This window comes from Oncorhynchus gorbuscha, linkage group LG08 (assembly GCF_021184085.1).
Source record: "Oncorhynchus gorbuscha isolate QuinsamMale2020 ecotype Even-year linkage group LG08, OgorEven_v1.0, whole genome shotgun sequence".
In the NCBI taxonomy this organism is placed as follows: domain Eukaryota; kingdom Metazoa; phylum Chordata; class Actinopteri; order Salmoniformes; family Salmonidae; genus Oncorhynchus; species Oncorhynchus gorbuscha.
The window spans coordinates 17,313,081-17,329,795 of NC_060180.1; the positions used below are offsets into that span (position 1 = coordinate 17,313,081).

The 16,715-nt window shown below is 44.7% G+C and overlaps 1 protein-coding gene across 19 annotated transcripts in view; it reads left to right on the top strand.

Annotated features, from left to right (window-relative positions):
* Positions 1–2,204: 2,204 nt before the first annotated feature.
* LOC124041269 (regulating synaptic membrane exocytosis protein 1-like) overlaps positions 2,205–16,715 on the top strand; it is a 73,998-nt gene continuing 59,487 nt past the window's right edge. For all 19 annotated transcript variants that reach the window (XM_046358651.1, XM_046358652.1, XM_046358656.1 and 16 more), the window contains exons 1-2: positions 2,205–2,581; positions 6,837–6,908. In XM_046358651.1, the coding sequence (XP_046214607.1) occupies positions 2,418–2,581; positions 6,837–6,908 (236 nt within the window). In that variant the 5' untranslated portion in view covers positions 2,205–2,417. The remainder of the gene's footprint in view (positions 2,582–6,836; positions 6,909–16,715) is intronic.

The following is a 16,715-nucleotide window of genomic DNA, read 5'->3' on the forward strand; positions in this document are numbered from 1 at the left end:
CACAAACACCAGGAATCTTCCCCTTCAGTTGATCAACTTTTACATTTACTGCTACCCTAGTAATCACTCCTTTCAATGGCGCCCTTTTCTTGAGGGCAAAATAACTCACATGACTTAACCCCGTTTGTTTAACGCAGAAAGCCTTCTCCCTCTGACCAGCAGAAACAACAATTATCACAAGACCACTTCTGGTTACCCTCACCAATTCTACAGCACCCAACTCTGTTTTCACCCACCCTGTAGCCACAAATGGAACAGCCAAAAGTCATGGGTCCACTTTTTCCAAAACTTCACTCCTACTGTCACACTCATCTTTTCCTGCCCCTTGGTGAAAGCCTCGGCCCGAGAACATCACCACACCCAATACTTTGACCTCATACTGGGTATTCTTCACCAGTTTAGCTGAGACAGGTAGAAAAGTCCTCTAGAAGCCAATTTGTCTCCTACTGCTAGGTGAACAGCAATTTAACGTATGGCTCTAGCAGTGGCGTCAAGATATCACCATATCAACATACAAGTCATTTTTAAGTTACGTCTACATGTTATTCGGGGCTAATAATTAACCCCAACATGAATTCTTATTCTTATTCTTATTATTGTTGTTTATTAGGCCTTGGAACAACAATGTGTATCTTGTGTTGTTTTTAAAATGCTATAATATGTTGCAAGGAAGCATTGTGTAAACCTAAATAAGAAACAGCCAAATGTTTAATTTTCAATCATCCCAGGTTACAGCGAAACTAGCCTATGCAGCACCCCTAAATATTGCACATTTGTAGGGTGACAGATTCCTAAATCAATGGTGTTAGTGGCCTGAACGTCGATACTTGTTTGTCCAGTGAATAGCTTCTATTATTGACCGGTACGTGCTGCCATCTGCTGGTAGGCTGATATTGTGTACGAATTGGGGCTGTTTCTTTGAAAACATGATTTTCTTGAAAGCTGGATAGCCTGACGACATAAAATCCCCATTCGCTGCTACAAACCTATACTTTCTTGACATGGAATCGCCGGCTGTTATTAGATTGAGCTGCAAACCCTGTAGCACTACACATACTGTAGCATAGCTGTGAAACACCTGCGTCTGGCTAATGTGGAAGACATGATATGAAAGGAAAATCAGTAGTACAACCGAATGCATTCAACTGAAATGTGTCTCCCGCATTTAACCCAACCCCTCTGAGTCAGAGAGGTGCGGGGAGCTGCCTTAATCGAGCACCTCAAACAGGCAGCCAACAGACAGGCAACAACTCTGTTGGAGCTACATTCAACGAATGAGACTATAATATGTAGTATTATACAACGGCTTCGTTTCGTGGCTATGACCACATTACATCCACGATAAAAATGTCATAACATATGGCCTCTCAAGTATTATTGCTTAATTATACAATGGGTGGTTTAGAATTCCCGTTGTTAGAGTTTATCCTGCACATGATATAGGCTACTAGACAACATACACATGGCCACATTCATTAAAAGTGGCATCCTTTACGTCGTTAACTAGCAACGTACTATATACTACAACAACTTTTTAGCCTAATAAAGTTACATGTTTTATGAAAAAAGGCGGGGAAACTTGGATTATCCATCTAATTTAGAACCTCGTCGCCGGCTGCCCACTGCACTGTCCGTGGTCCTGAAATGGGCTCATACACATTTTCATTGTACGGAAGATGGCCTATAGAACAACCACCAGAACGCTACATTTGTGTTGCGAGTATTTTGAGCTAGGGTCTTAACAAGATTCACCAGCACTACTGACACTCACACGCACGTGTTTGTGCCAGGTGCTCGTATAAGGAAAGAAGGAATGGAGGAAGGGCGCGCGTCACTAGCACGCTTCGATTGGTGAAGTGAAATATAATATTTAGCACGCGCCTCGTACGGCGAGCCCCCATTCTCAAATGAGAATGCGCGCTCCTTGCGTGAGAAGGTGCGCGCGCTTCAGGGGCTGCGGTCCCATTGACGGTTCTACATCTCCGTGACAGCAGCAGCATCAGCAGCAGAGCGCGGCAGTAGTGTAAAACAAGGAGCCCACCTAGCCAACGTTCCAGACTGGGCAGCGGTAGAGAAACATCGCTCTGCGTTGAACGAAGCTAGCTTCACCAGGGGGCCGAGTAGCCTATCATTCTCTGCCGGAGACATGGGCTCCCCGTAACTGGAGGTGGAGGGGAGAGGAGGGCGGGTGGGGGGTGGGGGGGAGAAGAGAAAAGAGCGAGAGAGAGGAAGAGAGAGAAAAAGAGAAAAGGCGACTAGGAACCGAAGAAGCACTCCCACCGTGGGTGCCTGCCACCATGGGAGCCTTGCATCACTTGCCCGAGCCGTTGCTTCGTCCATGGGCCATGTCGTGATCCGTGGGCACAGCCAGCGGGATTTCTGTCAGTGATCCTAGCCGCCAAAGAGAGGGGGAGAAGATGTCCGCCTCGGTGGGCCCTCCGGGCGGCGCGCGTCCACCCGTCGTGCCGGCGTCCATGCCCGAACCGGACCTGAGCCATCTGACGGAGGAGGAGAGGAAGATCATAATGGCCGTGCTAGCTCGACAGAAGGAGGAGGAGGAGAAGGAAGAGGCCATGTTAAAGTAAGGGAGATACTGGGGCTATTTCCGCTCTGGAGATGCTGGGGAGATGTTGTGCAGAGATGCTGCCATACTGCCGCTAGGCTACCAATAGGCTAACAAACCTATACACATATCTGTCTATCTAACCTACTCATGGCACTAAGGTGCAGCATAGACTGTCGATGTGTGTAGTGATTCGCTGTAGTGAGTGTGTGTGTGTAGGTTGTGTTTATCAGCATGTAGGCTATCCCTCGGTGTATCCTTGTTATATGGACTATGGTATCAATGACTATTGATTGTGATCATACAGCATGCCAGTGGACAGCTCCATGCATGTGAGACTGTCTACTTGAGTGTTCAATGGTCAGCTGCACTCCCCTAACATGAGATGGTACCTCCTATATTGCCCCAGCTCCTCTCACGGAAAAGATAGTGTAGCTTATTTCAGTCTCAACCATCTATAGCCTACATTTTAGCCTACAGAGTCAAGGATAACCTAACAAGATGTCCTAACATGAATTGAGAGTGTGTGTGTGAGAGAGAGGGGGGGGGGTTGAGTAAGAGTGTGTTGGGTCAGGGCCGTGACAGGTGTACGAGACGAAGAGGAGGAGACAGGAAGGGAGAGAGAGAGAGAGAGAGAGAGAGAGAGAGAGAGAGAGAGAGAGAGAGAGAGAGAGAGAGAGAGAGAGAGAGAGAGAAAAGGGGTGTGTTGTCCCTGAGACACACAACAGCTTCACACTCCACTGTCTTTTAGTACCCGGACACAAATAAATAAATATCAAACTAATTTCTTCTCAGCCGCTGCAGACAGGCTAACAGCAGGCTGCGATTGCACAGCATCATTCGACCGAGATTCTGTCGTTTCTGCTTGTAAAATCAGTGAAACAGCATCTCTGCCCTAGCAGTGTGTTTCCAGTGCTTGAATTGGGCAGGAGCTCACGCAACAGAGTACCAGCACCTCAACTGTTCTACTGCTTGAGCTCCTGTTCTTCTTTTAGAATATTAGGTCAAAAGTATTGTGGAGCTACTGCACCTAAATATAAACAGTACTGGCATCCAAAATGAGTACGGGCATCAATTTGAGTTGAAGTCAAGCACTCTGTGTTTCCATCCCATATCTCAACAGCTGTTTGCGTGTACGTTTGTTGCTTTGGTGACCGGGTGCGGTTGAGTATCAGCCCAATGTAGGCCAGCACCAGCACTCTCGCATCAGCCTACAGCAGCCCATCTTGACAGTAAACGCATGTAACCTAGTTTATGTGTTGTTTTATTACAGTGGATGATGGTCAAAAGCAGCCTGTGCTATTTTAGTATTTTCGCACATAGAGCGCGAGCCAGTGTGGAAGGAGCACGCACGTATGTTGTATTTGTCACGTCAACAATTCTGAGGTTTATCATCGTGAGTTAAATTGAACCCCTTTCTGGGTAGTATATTTCTCCACGGATAGTCTGACAAACTGCATCGAGGTGATATGACGTCAGACCACAGTCACTGCTATCGCATAGTCTTATATAGAATGAATAACTAGGCTCCCATGAGAACCCCCTCTTCTCTGCTACTCACGTCTGTGTTCTATTGGTGGCTCGTTTTGCAGAGTGCTAGCCCTGCATTGAATCTGCAGATCCAGTCATTGCATCTAAAGAAAGAACTGTCCAATGCACAAGTGGTCATGCATCATTTTCATCATTTTCATCATAGGCGCATCACTATATTTCAGCTCTGCCTTATTGCTAGTCGGAGCACATAAGCTACTGTAGCATGTGTGTGTGTGTGTATGCATGGTGTGCTGTGTGATCTCAATTGGGACCTATGCTACAGTAGGCTATGTGCCCACACTCTAGCGATAAGGCAACGCTGAAAACAGCCTCTTGTAAGTCTTACATCCACAGAACTCACCTATAATGTATATCATATAGTATTGTTTACTCTAATCACAACATCAGCTCATGGTAGACCCAGGCTGGACTGATATGTCATCTAATCTAATTCTATGCTGTAAATCCGTTTGATGAACCCGCTAATGTGAGAAGCGCTGATGAAACCTGAAGAGAGCAGTGTGGCCACAGTAGCCTAGTATGAACACACACACACACACGCACGCACGCACGCACACACACACACACACACACACACACACACACACACACACACACACACACACACACACACACACACACACACACACACACACACACACACACACACACACACACACACACACACACACACACACACACACACACACACACACACACACACACACACACACACACACACACACACACACACATATGCTGGAATTCAATCCAACCCGCCATATCAATGTTTACACAGTGCTTTTGTATTCATACTACAGTAACTGCCTGTGCATGTGCAGTGTGGGTGTATGTTCTGTATGTGGAGATATTTTCCTGGATAGGTCACATAGTCAGGAAAAAAACCTGCTGGTTGTAAGAACACAGTGTGCTCCTCTGCTACTGTAACCTAAGAAGGAGGTTTTGCTTCTACATCAACCTTTTCACCCAATCGGTGTAATTGAAGTTGGGAGGTTTGAACAGCTATACTAGACAGTCAGACACCCATCTAATGACAGCTCAAACACAATGTGTTTGAGCTGTCATTAGATGGGTGTCTGACTGTGAGTGGCTAACTAACATTGAGTGGCTGCTGCCAACACACTGACTCAACTCCAGCCACTTTAATAATGGGAATTGATGGGAATTGATGTCAAATATATCACTAGTCACTTTAAACAATGCTACTTAATATAATGTTTACATACCCTACATTATTTATCTCAAATGTATACGTATATACTGTACTCTATATCATCTACTACATGTATCACTAGCCACTTTAACTATGCCACTTTGTTTACATACTCATCTCATATGTATATACTGTACTCGATACCATCTACTGCATCTTGCCTATGCCGCTCTGTACCATCACTCATTCATATATCTTTATGTACATATTCTTTATCCCTTTACACTTGTGTGTTTAAGGTAGTAGTTTTGGAATTATTAGCTAGATTACTCGTTGGTTATTACTGCATTGTCGGAACTAGAAGCACAAGCATTTCGCTACACTCGCATTAACATCTGCTAACCATGTGTATGTGACTAATAACATGGGATTTGATTTGAAGTGTTGTTAAGATCTGTCATTCCTTTCCGTTTTAGACAGAACACATCATGTTGTGGGGTTCTCTTCGTGTTTTCTCTGTGATCAAGATGATCAGAGGACCCATTGATATGTATGTAACATTTATGGGAAAAATCATATATCCGATAGTCATTTCGAGATAAAAGTGAAAAACATACTTTTGTATAATAATTTTATCAGAGATTTGATTGTTTTCTAAGTCAAAGTTGTGTAGTTATAAAATATGGTGAATCACGTTTTTGTAATTGATTATCTACCTAGCAACTACTTTTCTCTATTCTGATTAATCAGATGTTGGTTAATTGTTGAAGAAGAACAGGAAGTGGTGGAGTAGATGGTCACGTTCCCCTGCTCAGATGTTGCATTCATCAACCAATTGTTGTGTGCCATGTCATCGACTGTCAGATTTCTATAACATATGATGTGGTTAGCTGATACTTACGATACCTATCCAGGCACTGTAGGATCTGGCATGTGTCAGCAACACCTGGGCAGAGGAATACGCCTGATGTATTTCATGTTTATTTATTTTACCAGGTAAGTTGACTGAGAACACATTCTCATTTACAGCAACAGACTGGGGAATAGTTACAGGGGAGAGGAGGGGGGATGAAAGAGCCAATTGGAAGCTGGGGATGATTAGGTGGCCATTATGGTATGAGGGCCAGATTGGGAATTCAGCCAGGACACCCGGGGTTAACACCCCTACTCTTACAATAAGTTCCATCGGGATCTTTTAGTGACCACAGAGTGTCAGGACACCCGTTTAACGTCCCACCCGAAAGACGGCACACTACACAGGGCAATGTCCCCAATCACTCCCCTGGGATCTTCTGCTCAGAGGTTCCATGCATCAACCAATGATCGCGTGCCAAGTCATCGACTGTGCAGTCGGCCACCAGATTGCTATAACATATCTGGTTAGCTGATATGTTAAATACTTATCCAGGCATTGTAAGATCTGGCAGGCGTCAGCAACTTTGTAAATGTCTAAATCGAGTCATGCGTCCACCTTCTAAAAGAACCCTCAAACTGCACCATTGTATACATTTTTAACATAATTTTCTGACAAAATTCCAACAACATTGTCCCTCTTGTGTGTTTCAGGGAGGAGAAGCCCATCCAAGCAAGAACTGTGAACCTGGTTGGGCAGAAGAAGCCTCAGCAAAACGATGTCCGGTAAAAACCATTATACAACCATATTTTGCTGTCTGTTATTTCTTTTAATGTTCAGTTGGTTATTCTAACATAGTCTTGGGGTGGTCAGAAGACCTGGGTTCGAACCCAGTCTGTCACATTGGTGGCTAAAACTGGTTATGGGTCTTTGATTACAAGGTGGTTAAAAGGGAGTGAAATGTAACAGATGAGCTGGTGAACTTAACTATCTTCACGTAATGAATAACCTTGCCTTAGACCAGAGGGATATACTACGATTGAAGCTTCAGTTAGCTTCATATTCCAGCTCAATCTTCATCCATACTATGACGGGGAATATTACTCGTCCGCCTGCCGCTAACTCTAGCAGGCTTTTAACGGCGCATGTCACCTGTGGCTAGTTGAATGCCAAACTCTTCATTGAGACCATGATGAAACATCACTCTATGGGAGAGTCAGAACTCTTAATTGAGACCATGCTGACACATCAATCTATGGGAGAGTCAGAACTCTTCATTGAGACAATGCTGAAACATCAATCTATGGGAGAGTCAGAACTCTTCATTGAGACAATGCTGAAACATCAATCTATGGGAGAGTCAGAACTCTTCATTGAAACAATGCTGAAGCATCAATCTATGGGAGAGTCAGAACTCTTCATTGAGACAATGCTGAAACATCAATCTATGGGAGAGTCAGAACTCTTCATTGAAACAATGCTGACACATCAATCAATCTATGGGAGAGTCAGAACTCTTCATTGAAACAATGCTGAAACATCAATCTATGGGAGCGTCAGTGTCGCGTTTTCATTTGTGCCGAAATCTAAATGAAAGAAAAGTTATCCTGCAAATTCAGCAGGATAGTGTGTTGGAGTGCCGTGTTTATTTGATTACTTATCGTTAATGGCGTCTTTGGTGTGCTTTTCAATGAACAAGCATCTCCCCCCCATTCCTATTGATAAAATAGTTGTATTTGTCATCCACAAGTTTTACTGTGCGTAAAGTTTGAAATGCATTCTGTCATTACAAAATGTATAATGTGCTAGGTATTTTAAAAATGACTATTATTTAATACACACAAAAAAATGAAGGGGATGATGACGCAATCTTTGAGAGGGAGGGAATCTGATTTCATCTGTCCTCAACTCGTGACTCAGACACTTTTATTCAGGATAAATGTAGTAATCCCTGAGTTAGCCTGCCCGGTAGCAGGTTAGATCTGAATGATTCGTTGCCATAGAAATGTACCTGGCTAAAAGGTGAGCCACTTTCGTGGTACCGGTTATCCCGAGTTGAACTCAGAGTTGACCAAAGTGACCACGCTCACTCCTCAAACCACCTACGTAGTATAGGGCTTGGAAGACTCGTGTTAGCTCCCAAGCTAATGTCAACCACAACATTCCACAACCCAGTGAGAAGATGGACATCACCTGTTAATTAGCTCTTAATGTGCTATTGAGCCATCATTGAGCCTTTGACATGGGTTTGTGTTATGGATACGTGGTTAAGCGTGATGCCCCTAACGGCTGGTCCAGGGTCAGATATTCTATATCCTCCTAATGGTCAGAAGGTTAGAATTTGGATTTGGTTAACCTGAGCCCAGATGTCTAGTAAGGGACGAGTTCTTATCTCTTTGGCTCTGATGAGGAAAACAGCCAGTATTCACCCAGAGTGATAAGTATGTCATATTGAAGTACCGGTATGTCAACTATCAGTCCAGCATCTAAGGCCCCTTTGACTGAGGTGAGTTTGAGGATACAGTTGAGAATGTGTGCGTCTGTGTGTAATGTATGTTTAGCTGTTCTTGGGAGCGGGAGCTGTGGTCAGCACTTTAGGCTTATGTCTGTAATGGAGATTGTGTCTGCAGCACAATGAACACGTTGTGTGTGTGTGTATATACTGTAGGTCTTGATTTCTATGCGGTCGTGCACTTCGACATTTTGTGCGTGTGAGTGGTTGTGCATGCGAGTGTGTGTGTGCTTCATGTGTGTGTTTTGCGCAAGCATGCATGCGTGTGTGAGAGGTTGGATCAGAGAGCGGTGGGATTAAGGGGCGAATCAGCTGGATCAAGTCTGCTTCCCCGAGGAATCCCGGAATGTGGCCCAATTATGACATCATACCATGGAATCCCGGTCACTATTCCGACACATACGGAATGTCAGCAGGCCGGTCTGAACTTTATTTCTGGATTAAGGTATGCTTATCATATCTGGCCATTTCTCAAATGACATCATATCCCCCACATAATGCATTTTTGACCTTATCTACTTTCCCTGGTCAAAAGCGGTGAACTGTAAGTAGTTGTGTATCATTTGACATGCAGGCTATTATCTGTTTTTCTCTGATTCTAGACGACCATAGATGTGGATCTGTGATATGAATTCAGGAAGCTCAAGTAATGGAAAGCATATTTGTGTAAAGGGTAGTGAAGTGAACTCAGAATGCATTAATGGTAGACCTACTCATCCTGTTGATAGAGGGAAAAGCTTCCATAACTCTTAGTACATTAAATAGAAGACCCCTCAAAATCCATGTCTTCCCCCTTGCCCACAGAGCAAAATAGGCTATGTAAGACAACTTCTTAGAATTAGCATCACCTACCGCCATGTAACATTCTCACTAAAACTCATGTCAAACATGAACAAATTCTCTAACTTTACTCTGAGTGTACAAAATCTGCTCTTTCCATGACATAGACTGACCAGGTGAATCCAGGTGAGAGCTATGATCCCTTATTGATGCCACTTGTTGAATCCACTTCAATCAGTGTAGATGAAGGGGAGGAGACAGTTTAAAGAAGGATTTTTAAGCCTTTAGACAATCGAGACATGGATTGTGTGTTTGTGGGGGGGTGCGCACAACTCAGTATTAGGAAGGTATTCCTAATATTTTATACACTCAAATCAAATTGTATTAGACCCATGCGCCGAATACAACAGTAGACCTTATAGTGAAATGCTTATTTACGAGCCCCTAACCAACAATGCAGTTTAAAAAAATAAAAAATAAGAAATAAAAGTAACAAGTAATTAAAGAGCAGCAGTAACATAACAATAGCGAGACTATATACAGAGGCGCACCAGTGCAGAGTCAATGTGTGGGGGCACCGGTTAGTTGAGGTAATATGTACATGTAGGTAGAGTTATTAAAGTGACTATACATAGATGATAACAACAGAAGTAGCAGTGTAAATGGGGAGGGGGGGGGGGCAATGCAAGTAGTCTGGGTAGCCATTTGATTAGGCGTTCAGGAGTCTTATGGTTTGGGGGTAGAAGCTGTTTAGAAGCCTCTTGGACCTACTGTAGACTTGGCTCTCTGGTACCGCTTGCCGTGCGATAGCAGAGAGAACAGTCTATGACTTGGGTGGCTGGAGTCTTTGACAGTTTTTAGGGCCTTCCTCTGACACCACCTGGTATAGAGGTCCTGGATGGCAGGAAGCTTGGCCCCGGTGATGTACTACCCTCTGTAGTGCCTTGCGGTCGGAGGCCGAGTAGTTGCCATACCAGGCAGTGATGTAACCAGTCAGGATGCTCTTGATGGTGCAGCTGTAGAACCTTTTGAGGATCTGAGGACCCATGCCAAATCTTTTCAGTGGGGAATAGGTTTTGTCATGCCCTCTTCACGACTGTCTTGGTGTGCTTGGGCCAGTGTATATTTACCATACAGAGCTTACATTACTCTCCCCTCTACGACACGGATGTATCTATAAGGCCTAGCTTATGTCGCTGATATACCCCATTGAGCAGAGAGACCCCTGATAGGACTAGGATACTAGCCAATCACAGAGTGCAGGAAGTGACTTCCCGGCCAATCTCAAAACCTCAGGAGGGAACTGGAGTGTTACTGGGCCATTGCCATGGCGCCAGGGTCAGGAGACTGCTATCCAATCACATGTGTAGTTCCTGACTGCTTATTTCTATGTGTCTTCACAGGTGAAAGCATGGCTACTGTCCCGACAACTAGAGAAGCACAGTTAGCACACAGCTACCTCAGTTAGCACACAGTTAGCACACAGCTACCTCAACACAACCTAGCATGACTTATGTACTGTATCTTTCTGTAACTACAGGATATTGTTCCCTGTATGGTGTGAGGTTTGTGTGTGTGTGTGTGTGTGTGTGTGTGTGTGTGTGTGTGTGTGTGTGTGTGTGTGTGTGTGTGTGTGTGTGTGTGTGTGTGTGTGTGTGTGTGTGTGTGTGTGTGTGTGTGTGTGTGTGTGTGTGTGTGTGTGTGTGTGTGATTGTAGACGGTGTCCACCCTGTTAAAGGTAGAGCTCTATACGACTGTGCCAAGCCATATGGAGCTCTGTCTGGGGAGCACACTACCCACTTAGCGCTGCTGTTGGCTTTGGCGCTCTCTCCATCTGTCTTCCTCATCTTTTCTCCCCATCTATCTATTTCTAGCGGCCAATCTCTTTCTCTATATCGTCCTCTTTATCTCCCTCCCTCTGTCTTTTATCTGTATTCTCGACATCCTCAGGTATCTGGCTAATGACTGTGCGTGCACGTGGGTGCGCATAGGTGCACGCGTGTGTGTGTGTGTGTGTGTGTGTGTGTGTGTGTGTGTGTGTGTGTGTGTGTGTGTGTGTGTGTGTGTGTGTGTGTGTGTGTGTGTGTGTGTGTGTGTGTGTGTGTGTGTGTGTGTGTGTGCGTGACACTAGTGCTCTTTAAGCCTGTGACGGTGTGTAAGTAAGGAGTTGTGTTCTTGACAGAGCGGAATGTCTTCTCAAGTGGACTGACTCTCCCTCTTTTCTCTCTCCATCCCTCACTCTCTCTTTCTCTGCTGGTAAATGTTATTGTCATGGAGCTGCAGGCTTGTTGAAGTCCCACTCAGTAATGAGGATAGGCCCTCCAGACCAGTCTAAGACACGTGAACGCTCCTACTGAAGGAGAGAGTAATGTCACTCCATGTATCCAAGAGAGTTTGTGTAGCAGTCAACAATCAATACAGTGCATGTGTCTTGACATTGGTATGTAGTGAATCAGGGTTGGTGAATCAGTACTGGCGAAGTGAACCTACAGTACATAACCACTAAGAAGGGTACCCAGTATAGGGTTGAGGGAAGAGGGAGGCAGAGATGGAGGGGAAAGAGTGAGCGTGTGGTGGAGAGAAATGTGTGAGAGAGCTGCTGAGCTGAATAGAGCGAGAAAAGGAAGAGAGAGACACATTAAAAAGAATCAACAAAAAAACAGAGCAAACTAGAAGGCTATTTGGCCCTAAACAGAGAGTACACAGTGGTGGAATACCTGACCACTGTGACTGGCCCAAACTTGAGGAAAGCTTTGACTATGTACAGACTCAGTGAGCATAGCCTTGCTATTGAGAAAGGCCGCCGTTGGCAGACTTGGCTCTCAAGAGAAGACAGGCTATGTGCAAACTGCCCACAAAAGGAGGTGGAAACTGAGCTGCACTTCCTGACCATATTAGAGAGACACATTTCCCTCAGATTACACAAAACAAACTCTATTTTGATAAACTCCTATATCTATTTGGTGAAATACCACAGTGTGCCATCAGAGCAGAAAGATTAGTGACCTTTTGCCACAAGAAAAGGTCAACCAGTGAAGAACAAACACCATTGTAAATAAACTCAGCAAAAAAAAATTGTCCCTTTTTCAGGACCCTGTCTTTCAAAGATAATTCATAAACTCCCATAACTTGCAGGTGCCTTGGTGGAGAGTGGGTTAACTTCTCACAGCAAGAACTGGCAAATCTGGTGCAGTCCCCGAGGAGGAGATGCACTGTAGTACTTAATGCAGCTGGTGGCCACACCAGATACTGACTGTTACTTTTGATTTTGACCCCTTTGTTCAGGAACACATTATTACATTTATTTATTATTACACCTGTCTTCGGAACTTGTTCAGTTTATGTCTCAGTTGTTGAATCTTGTTATGTTCATACAAATATTTACTGTCACGACTTCAGGTTGGCTCTCCTGCCCGTTCAGGCGGTGCTCGGCGGTCGTCGTCACCGTCCTACTAGCCACTACCGATCCCTTTTCGTGTATCTGTTGGTTTTGTCTGATTGTTTTCTGTGTGTTGTTTAGTTAATTAGTGTCTGTATATAATGTAGGTTGTCCCGCCCTTGTTTTGTGCGGGATTGTTTATTTTGTCATTTCGTTTCATTTTGTGTTTATTATTCTCCGGTTAGTCTGTTATCCTGTTTTGGATAATTTCACCCTGTTTGTATTTGGGTTGACCGTGTTTATTTTGTTCACCGGAGAATAAACTTATTATCGCTATTTGCTCTCTGCGCCTGATTCCACCCACCTTGATTAGACGTGACATTTACACATGTTAAGTTTGCTGAAAATAAATGCAATTTGTATAAACGCAATGCAAACATATGTTTCCCATGCCAATAAAGCCCTTAAATTGAATTGAATTGAATATGGTTGTAAAAACACAGTGTACTCCTTTGCTATGGTAACCGAATAATTCGGTTTTGCTTCTACATTCACCTTTTCACCCAATCGGTGTAATTGAAGTTGGGAGGTTTGAAGGGGAAAATCTAACCATCGTTGAGGAGTGTGCACACCAGAGGAGAGGGGGCGAAGGAGAGAGAGGTGGAGGCGGGGATGAGGGAGAGAGCTGAAGAAAGGGATGGATGGTTGGAGAGGGGGAAGGTGACGCTATACACCACCCGGGCCACTCAGCATGGCGACAGATTTGCCGGAAGCAAAGGAGGGAGGGGGAAGTGCAGATCCTGCCAGGGAGAGAGAAAAACCTAAGAGAGTGAGAGACAGAAAGAGAGACTGTGGCTTACTGTGTGCCGCTGATTCCATATGGTGGTGAGGTGCCGTCCAGAGTGGGAAGAGACCAACCTGTCTAGCATGGGAACAGAGGAGAGGAAGTTAGTGGGCTTAAACCAACTACCTTCCATAGACCAAAGTGTTATTCTGTCCTCTTGATATAAAATAAGTTGTCATAAGCTTCAATCCCCTCCCACCTAAACCCACGACCACACACACATCTCTCCTTTATCCTAGCGCTACAGGGGACCAGTCACAAGGCTGGCACCTTTAGCTGCTTTCCAATTGTGCAAATAGCAGGAGGAAGAAACTTGTTTATATTTTTTGAAAGCTCGTCTATTATAGGACTGGGAATTTCCAGAAATCAATCAGGTGGATGACTCCTCCCGTTGAGGGAGAGAGATTCATTTCTAAATGGCTGTGAAGTGATTCTCTCTCGCTCTTCTTTGACACTCCCTCATTGTCTTCTGATTAATGTCCGCTTGCCTTTTGAATATCGATCTGAGATGAGAGGGTGAGTCATGAAGGGAACCCTTAGTCACTGCAGCTCTATCAGGTGGCGTGGGAGTGAGTTTATGAATGCTTATTGGTACAGATACAGGGTACCCATAGATGTCATGGCTCAGTCGGCTAGCAACACCAGGGTGGTGGGTTGGATTCCTGCATGGGGTACATACAGTATATATATGTGTGTGTGACCGCTGGTGTGGAAAATTAAGCCCCTGCTCCATAGGCACTCTAAATAATAATATAGATTAGGTTCATATGTGACCGTTGGCCACCGAACACACCTTCTATCGCTCGGGCTTGCCCACCAGGTCCATCTGGTTGGCTGATCAGCGTGGCTGTACCAGTGTATTTAAGCAGAGCTCTTCCTTCCGTCTGGAGAAAATGTTTTTTTTTTTTGTCTTTTGAAAGATCGGCGTGCTTTTGGAGGACAAGAGCAGGGACAGTGATAGCCCGAATGCAAAGAGTCTTAAAAATGTCTTTTGTAAGAATGGTGTATGTAACAGCGCCAGTAAACATTATACTGAGTTCCGCTCTCCTCCTTGGGCACACCAGCCTGAGTGAGTGCAAATTGGGGTTTATTCTCCACAAAATATTCAACTATTTAAAAATTGAAGTTTCCAACATAGTCAGTTTCTTTCAATGGTCTCTGTTGAAAAAAAATGCACAATGATATATTTCCAGGTTAAGCGCACACAATTTCCATAGCAATCACATCTTAATTCTCCCAAGTGTCCTATGTTGAAGTTGACATAATCAAATCCATTTCACACATAAAACAATCAGCAGGCCCACTGCACTCACTCAGGCTGGCGTGCCCAAGGAGGAGGAGAGAGGAACTCAGTATAACGTTTACCGGCGCTGTTACACACACACACACTATACTATAGTTACAAAATATTTGGGCTATCACTGGCCCCACTCTCGTCCTCCAAAGGCACGCCAACCTTCCGAATAACAAAACAATCTCCCAAATGGAAGGAAGCTCTCTGCTTAAATACACTGGCACAACCCTGCCCTTGATTAGCCAACCAGACGCACCTGGTGGGCAAGACAAAGGGCTAAAAGGCACATTAGTGGCCACCGGTCACATATTAACTTCAAGTCGCTTTGAATAAAAGCATCTGATGAATGACTATATTATTATTTAGAGTGGTTATAAGGAGTGTCTAGGGATAAGGGCTAGGGCTCGGGTTTTGTATTCAGCACTAAATACGCTTACAGTTCCCCTCAGTGAGAAACTATAACCGGAAACTTCTCCCAGCTGGTAACATGGGATTCCATTGCCCAGAATCCATTGCAATGGTGCCAGGAAATGCTCATATATCCCCATTCTCCTATGGAGTGTGAAGGAATTTTGGGAGTGAGGTTCACTCCTCAGTCCTGAAACAGCACCTATCCTCTTGCACCTAGAGCACCCGTCAAACCCATTCCAAGGAGGGCTGAGTGGCTGCGGGCGATCGCTCCTCCCTTGTACTTGATTGATGAATGAAGGTCATTAATTAGTAAGGAACACCCCTCAACTAGTCTAGGTCTTAATTGAAAGGGAAGAACAAAAACCAGCAGACACTAGGCCCTCCATGGAATGAGTATGACATCGTGTAGATCAGAATAAATCAGAATGTGTATAAACCATTTACACATTGATGTGTATAAACATTAGCTTGGCATTGTCCTTTGATTGACTTGGTACTAGGACATTTCACCATATTGCACACGTGTGATGGGCTGTTTTTGGACTCAAGACACTGCCGGTATTGAGGACTTTAACATGAGCCATTGAGCAGCACAGCTCTATCATACGCGTGTCAGACAGATTAGAGACCAACCACACAGACCCATTGCTCCTCTGGGACATTGTGTGTGTGTGTGTGTGTGTGTGTGTGTGTGTGTGTGTGTGTGTGTGTGTGTGTGTGTGTGTGTGTGTGTGTGTGTGTGTGTGTGTGTGTGTGTGTGTGTGTGTGTGTGTGTGTGTGTGTGTGTGTGTGTGTGTGTGTGTGTGTGTGTGTGTGTGTGCTGGAGGATTTACAGCCAGCGCTGTATATGGGGACCAGGGCCATCCTGCCAGGGCTTGATGAACGGCGTGTGTGTCCGCAGGACGTTTGTCCTTGTTAGGTGACGCCACGCACCGTGGCTGAGACACGGCTGGCTTTTCACGTCATCTAGAGGACTCCTTTGACTCCTTCCCCCTCGATTGGAGAGGACTGGGGAAATGATCGCTCTCCAATGCTCTGGATGAATAGCCACACCATTCACTGCTTGAGGTAGCAAGGTAGAGGCCCTAACATGATCAGACCCAATCGAAACCTCTAATCTCAGTATGCCTGTAAATCTGTGTGTATTTATGGGTCTGCATTCCGTATTGTACAGTAGGCTTTGTTGTTGCTACTGTTGTCCTTGACTCTCAGCAAGCTTGTTAGTGCTGCATGGCGTAATTACTCCAGCAATTACTATATGGGACACTTCATGCTAATGTTGTTTTCCCAGAGTGAATTGTTGGCCCTATTTGGACTTGGACAAATGTGGATTTCACAAAGGGTTTATTTATATTGGGCTCCCGAGTGGCGC